Genomic DNA, 7,499 nt, shown 5'->3' with positions numbered 1-7,499 from the left:
GGGTGTCTTAACAGTCGGATGTTAGGATTTATGCCAAGTGATCAAACATGCCTTATTAGCATAGCGTAGCCTAGCGCTGGGGCTAACGCTCCCCCACACTGGCTCAAAGACCTAGTGTGGTGCTAGCCCTCCATCTCTCCACACCCATTTATTATGACATGCTTAATTAGCCTAGCGAAGCGCTGGGGCTAGGCAGCTAGCTCCTTCACACACTGCTAGCCCTCCCTCTTGCACATGTATTAGTTACGCCTGACTGTTAATTCTGGAAAAGAGAAGTCTTTCATCAATAATGAAAGAGCCTGTCTTTCCGAAAAGAGAGATTGTGATGTTGAGGTACAGGTTATGGCTTGTAATGATATATGCTGATAAGTACAACTGTGATTTCTGGAACAGGCATCCTCATTTAAGTCAATGCTCAGGTCAATGTTCCATGATTCTATTTCTAAGTTATTGACAATTCTATTTCTATGCTCCCCTATCGTTATTGTTATAAATTGTGTATAATTGCACCCACATTTTGGATGGATGGTGATATATTAAGGGATCTGAGTATCTCTTGTCTCTCATCCCTGTGTTCCCTTTAAGAAATCAGTGCAAAGGTTCTGAAAGAGCAGCCAAGGTTTAGCCTCCCCCTTCTCCTCTCTCTCTCTCTCTCTCTCTCTCTCTCTCTCTCTCTCTCTCTCTCTCTCTCTCTCTCTCTCTCACACACACGTACGTACGTACGCACGCACGCACGCACGCACGCACGCACGCACGCACGCACGCACGCACGCGCGCACGCACGCACGCACGCACGCACACACACACAGGGGGCCGCTGGAGGGGACGTGTGTGTGGGGGCGTGTGTCACTCGTCTCAGTGGAGTGTGTGTGTGTGATTTGTGTGTGTGGGGGGTGTGTGTCACTCGTCTCAGTGAAGTGTGTGTGTGATTTGTATGTTATTGAACCCCCCCCCCCCCCCCCCCCCCCCCAAGCGTCTTTGCCCTCCCCTGATAAGAGGAGGATCTCGACATCTGAGGGGTTGGGTGGACTTCACAGCAGGGATCAGTCACTCTGAAGGAGAGGGACAGAGGGCTTTAAAGAGCATGGGCCAGGAGGGGAAAAGGGGATGAAAAAAAGAGAAGAGATTTTGATGGCAGGAGGCAGCTCACACATGACCGTCACCGTCGCTCCCTTATATCCGTATCTCTCTTTCCCTCGCTCTCTCTCTCCTCCTGCAGCTGTGGCTTTCTGAGCATGCCTCTTCGCCATCCAACGGCTGAGCACACACGAGTGGGGGAAGGAAGAGAGGCAAGAGAGGAGGGGCGAAAAAGATATTCCAGCAGACCTAGTTTGAGAAGGAACAGACAAAAACAGAACCTCGAGGAGGAGCAAGGAGGGCAAATGTTTAGAGATTTTCACATTAGAGGACATTTGAAACAGGGAGAGTTGACAATGCTGTGACAATGTGATGGCCATTCGCAACTCCTTTTCGGAGGGGGAAAGAAGATGACAAAGGAGGGAAAAGAGCTTTTCGTTGATGGCCGTGTGTGTGTCTCAATGGGCAGTAGGGCACGTCCGGCATTCGAGGTTGGACCGCACTCCGGTGGACATCCTAGGACATTCCCCTAGAACAGATAGTTGATCAAAGCGACACATTATTTTTATCGTTCCGCAGGAAGAGCTTTCGTGTTGTCAAGGGGAGAGCATCTTTGAAGTGAGAGCACTTGTTATTGAAAAGGACAAGAGGCTTGTTGTTTTTCAGGGATTCAACTTGAAAGATAAACTTTTCTCAGTCCTTTCTTTTTGAGGTTGCACACACAGGTTCCCTTTTATGACTCAGAAGGGGAGTTCGGGGGATGAATTTGTGGGTCAGCGGAAAGAGAACATTGGAATGGCAGTTGTTCATTTCCTTTTGTCAACACAATATATTGGGAATATCACAGTGTTGGGAACGTGTGAGGATTACAATGGAGACGAAACCTATCATTTTTTGCAGTGGATATCCAATACTCAAATAATGGACCATATCCATCATGTTTTTTCACTCCGTGCCACTGAATGGAATTAGTGCTGGAGTTCCCAATTCTACATTGGCATCCAACCGGAAATGTAATGCTGCGAATCCTTATGATTGATTATGACTGGAGACGTAAGTGTAAGTGCATTGCTGAAACCATTGCGCTTTTTCTTACTGCTCGGCAAGAGCTTTTTATGCGGCAACTTATCTACAATGTCCAACATCTAAAATGGTATCAACCACTGGCACAATTACAAGAACATTAAAGTAATACAAGAGCAATTCCCAGTAACTGCAAATACTAAAGGACTACAAATCAATGGCGTGGAGGTATTGTGTTTAGAGTGTAGAGTTTTAGAGTTTGGGCAAAAACTATTATTGGTAGTAAGGATTTCTTTTTTTATTACAGTCCCTAGGCAGCAATGCGGTTTTAAAGTTACTCTGCTTGACATTTTCCCAGCTTGCTAAGTACTGAATAGAGGTTGAAGGATAACTATTCATATTTACGAGGGTATTTTGGGGGAACTGATGGCAGGTCATGCAAGTGGACCTGACTTTGTACTCATCTGATGGGACTAAAACTGTCTGAACCAACTGGTGGTATATACCTGATTCAACTAACAGGACTAAAATGAACTGATGAACAGAGACAGTTACCACTCATTTATTATAATACACAACCCTCTTTGAACCCAGGTTTTTGCTTTGACCCACAACCTTCATTTATTTGATATTTTATTACATTTTTTAACTATTTTTTTCCTTGGAACTTCATTTTCCTTTGACCTGTGTTTCGTCCTTTCTTCTTGGATCTTGGTTTCACTTCTTTCTTGGACCTATTTTTCTCTTTGACCTTCGCCACCTGGTCAGTATGGTGCCACCACCGCCCACCAACAAGCCTCATGTGTGCTTGTCGGCCATCTTGATCATGAGTAGCATGGCGCTGATGGACGCCTACCTGGTGGAGCAGAACCAGGGGCCCAGGAGGATTGGTGTGTGCATCATGGTCCTTGTGGGGGACATCTGCTTCCTCCTCGTCCTACGCTACGTGGCCGTGTGGGTGGGTTCCGAGGTGCGGACCTCCAAGCGTGGCTACACCATGATCCTATGGTTCTTCTACGTCTTCGTCCTGGAGATCAAGGTCTACTTTGTCTACCAGAACTACAAGGCCGAGGACGGGAAGAGGGGAGGTTTGGACGGTTGGACTGGCGGCGGCGTGGACGGGGTGGCACGGAAGGCGCTGACATTGCTTCTGTCCATCTGTGTGCCCGTGGTCTACATCACGTTGGTGGCCATCGACCACATGGAGTATGTGCGTCCGCAGAAGAAGAAGGAGGAGATCCGGTGTCGACTCTTCTGGGTGGTGGTGGACTTGCTTGACGTCCTGGACGTGCAGGCCAACCTATGGGAGCCTCAGAGGAGAGGGCTCCCCCTATGGGTGGAGGGACTCATGTTCTTCTACTGCTACATCCTGCTGCTCGTGCTGCCGTGCGTGTCGCTGAGCGAGATCAGCATGCAAGGGGTGAACATCGTGCCCCATAAGATGATGCTCTACCCGATTCTCAGCCTGGTGACTATTAACATCATCACTCTCTTCATTCGAGGCGGGAACATGGTTTTCTATAGGGACTCCAGGGTGTCTGGGATACTGATGGGTAAAAATGTGATCGCCATTGTTCTTAAGACGTGCAGTTTCGTCCAGTATCGGAGGCATCTCGGTGAGGTCCCATCTCCCGCCCTTGGGGTAGAGATGCAGAAGAATTGCGTTGTCCACGGCCCGAAAGTGACTATGCCTGTGCCCATGCCGATGCCCATGCCACCCCAAGTAGTGATTCAAGACTTCACAAAGTTTCCCGAAGAGATGGTGTGTGTGAGTGACACAGAGGTTGAGCAAACGTGACACAGGTCTTGGTGAGAAAGTAATAAAGATACATAACATATTATAAGCTTTATTATAGGACATTATAAAAGACTAATTCATGCGTATAACAAGTTATTAAGCATGATGCCTGCAGGGTTTCAGTAAAGTGTTACCAGAACAGTTGACACAAGGAAGCACTGTGTAGGGTCACGACATGTTGTTGCACCATTTCCTAGGACAAGGGAGGAAATGACTATAGGGAGAAGTGAATGTGTGTCCCCCCCAATGATGATGATCTAATGGAGAACAAAAAACAAAAATGAAAGGATCTTACATTTTACATTTTACATTTTAGTCATTTAGCAGACGCTCTTATCCAGAGCGACTTAAGTATCGGACCCTTTTTTGAAATGTTCGCCTAAAATGACATACCAAAATCTAACTGCCTGTAGCTCAGGACCTGAAGCAAGGATATGCATATTATTGATACCATTTGAAAGTAAAACCTTTGAAGTTTGTAGAAATGTGAAATTAATGTAGGAGAATATAACACATTAGATCTGGTAAAAAATATTACAAACAAAAAAACATGTTTTCAATTTTTTTGTTCTGTTCCATCATCTTTGAAATGCCAGAGAAAGGCCATTAAATCGCATAAGAGTCTAGGCACAATTTAGATTTTGGCAAGCAGATGGCAGCAGTGTTTGTGCAAAGTTTCAGACTGATCCAATGAAGCATTGCATTACTGCACAAAATGCAATTGTATCAAGTCTGCCCAAATGTGCCGAATTGGTCAATTGATACATTTTCAAGTACATAACTATAGAGAACATACAAAAAGTATATGGTAATAAAATATTTCAATTTACACACTCCCAGGAATGTTATAAATGATGGATAATTAGCTTCCCTAAAGAAAAGACACTAACCTTCACACATCTAGATGGCCAGGTGTGGTGGGTGTGGGGAGCAGGGGTTCAAATTGTAGAACCCAGTTCCTATATTTGAATATAAAATTGATTTTATCAAACAAAACTACGCTACGTTTTATCTCTGGGACCCTCAGCAAGATTACTGAATGTAACTACATTATTTACCTTTTGTGGTGAATGTATCAAACCAGTTGCCGTGATACATTTTTGTTGTTGTTGTGCACTCTCCTCAAAAAATAGCATGGTATTTTTTCACTGTAACAGCTACTGTAAATTGGACACTTCAGTTAGATTAACCAGAATGTAAGCTTTCTGCCCATATAAGACATGTCTATGTCCTGGAAAGTTGGCTGTTACTTACAACGTCAGTCTAGTCACATTAGCGCACGTTAGCAACAACCGTCCCGGTATAGGGACACGATCCCCTAGAGCAAAGGGATACTTCTATTTTAATAAGATGGGGATGATTTATGTCTCTTTGGTGCACCTGTAAAACTACCTAAGAATATGAATGTGCTGGATGCTGGATAAAGTAAATGAAAGACATTCCGCACACTCTACTAATAATGTCTGTGTTTATTATTTATTTCAGCATTGTAGAGGCAGTTCAATGAACAGGAGAGTACTTTCACTCGGACCGGTCCTCCTTTCCAAACTGTTTTTGTTCTAATGCTGTTTGAGTGTCAATGTGAACCATTTGTATTGACTGACTTGTCTTTGATAAATGAGCCCTGCATTGAGAGAGTTCAGGTTGTGATTGTTATGTATTTTGCATTGGATTAAGCGATATGCGTGACACTGAAGAGCTTTAAAAAGAAAAAGGAACAATTTGAAGCATTTTCTTTTCCAAATCATTTTTTATTTTGCGAAGAGAAGTAGACTTTTTTCTTAAGATGATTTCTTAATGTTCACTGTGGTCAACAAAATAAGATTGAAGAAAAGACTTTAATGCGACTGGTGTACGTGTCTCCGAAAACAGGCCTTTATCAAATATGTATTGAAAATGAGCGATGTCTGCTAACTTGTTCTGACACATGCTTATGAAGCTGAGCTTTTCAGCTTAGCCTGTACGTGTATGACTACAAAGACAGATATTTGCACTGAAAGAAGACTATGGTGGCGAAATTACAAGATTATGTTATAATACTGTTATTGCATCAAATGGTTGTTTTATGCAACAGAATAGGGGGGTTCTTAGAACACTTTCATCTGTATGTGTTCTACTGAGGATGAGCCTCTGGGAGATCAAACACTGACAGAAGACTTACGATGTCTTTGGGTGATAAGCCTAACAAGACCATAGCATGAGTTAATGTTTCTATACTGGGGTACCAGGGGGAGATGGCTCCAGTATGGAGTTGGGGGCCAGACCCTGGTCTCTACACGATGAGAATAGTCTTTAGAGCAGATACTGTTTGCTGTGAATTATTAGTATCTTTCATACAAATCCGAACCTTGTGACCCATTCCATACATTTGTGATTTGTCATGAACATCCAGGAGGATGGACTTTGCTATAAAATGCTGTGGCTTAGTCCTGTTGGTTGGGCTCTCAACGAATCACCTACAGGAGGGTCGTTGACAAGCTCCATTACTGCAGTAATTAAATAATAAAGTTGACTTGTTTTGAAGAAATGCAAAAGTCTCTCCTTTTGATTAGAATAATTCCACGGCAAGACATTTTATCAAAGAGAGATATTCTACACACATTCGTGTTCAGACAGAGAAATCACAAGAGAACTTCTGTCCTGTGAAAACGACATATTTTTATAATTGAGCCATGGCTGTTCTCTTCACTCCCTCCATTCACCGTTGGAAGATGGGTTCCCATTTTTCAAAAGTACAATTTCAGTCTACATAAGAAAAACTATACCGAGTGCATAATTAATCCAAAGACCTTGCATTTGTCAATCAGTGCTCCCTCAAAAAAGAAGGGCATGACCCCTCTGCATTCAGAGTTAATATATTCCGAACAGTATGAGCTCTATGTTTGAGAAATGATCAATATAAAAATTCTGTTTACAGTTTTCTCAGAAAGACCATGCTGCATAATTGGTGTGGTATCCATGGCTACCCAATATCTTGTAATGACTGATATCCGCAGTATGAGGAAGATAAGTTAATGATTATATAACTGCATTTCCTTCTGTATTGTTCCCTGATTGTTTTACAATGCCTTTGCAGCAGCACTCTGTTTGCGGTTACGCTTTGAACCCTTAAAAGCACGTTATTTATAGGGTATTACAGTATGCAGGCAATGTACCAACTAAATATTTCAGCTCACAATTTATCCCTCACTTTTTGGACCCTTAGGGGAAAATAATAAAATATGATAAACTTCATTTAAATATGATCAAGGACAAAATGTACACTGCTGCTTGGCAGTTATTCATGTTTTAGGAGGTGTATGTTGCTGAGGTTGTCTATAAGGAATGGGTAAGTTATAAGGAATGGGTAAGTGAAAGTGTAGTGGTCTTGAGATCCTCTGACGGGTCAAAATCTGACCCATACTCACACACGTATATGATATATGCACAAATACAGATGCAGTATTTTTTTGCACGCGTTACATCAGAGCGTGGCATGCCACACGCGCCTGCGTCAAAATCGCCTGCAGAAAATTGAAATAACAAATGCCATCCCTCCTCATCATCACCAAGGAAATTACATTACCTTGTGCAAGTTTTTCTTTCTGTTTGTCCAAAAGAC

General features: G+C 43.1%; 1 protein-coding gene across 1 annotated transcript; it reads left to right on the top strand.

Annotated features, from left to right (window-relative positions):
- The first annotated feature begins 1,041 nt into the window (after positions 1–1,041).
- tmem264 (transmembrane protein 264) lies at positions 1,042–6,425 on the top strand. Its single transcript, XM_055906836.1, has one exon. The coding sequence runs from the start codon at positions 2,870–2,872 to the stop codon at positions 3,896–3,898; it is 1,029 nt and encodes a 342-aa protein (XP_055762811.1). The 5' UTR covers positions 1,042–2,869; the 3' UTR covers positions 3,899–6,425.
- The last annotated feature ends 1,074 nt before the right edge of the window (positions 6,426–7,499 follow it).

Source organism: Salvelinus fontinalis, chromosome 40, assembly GCF_029448725.1.
Source record: "Salvelinus fontinalis isolate EN_2023a chromosome 40, ASM2944872v1, whole genome shotgun sequence".
In the NCBI taxonomy this organism is placed as follows: Eukaryota; Metazoa; Chordata; class Actinopteri; order Salmoniformes; family Salmonidae; genus Salvelinus; species Salvelinus fontinalis.
The sequence above is the reverse complement of the archived record's forward strand: the minus strand, read 5'-3'. Positions and strand labels throughout refer to the sequence as shown.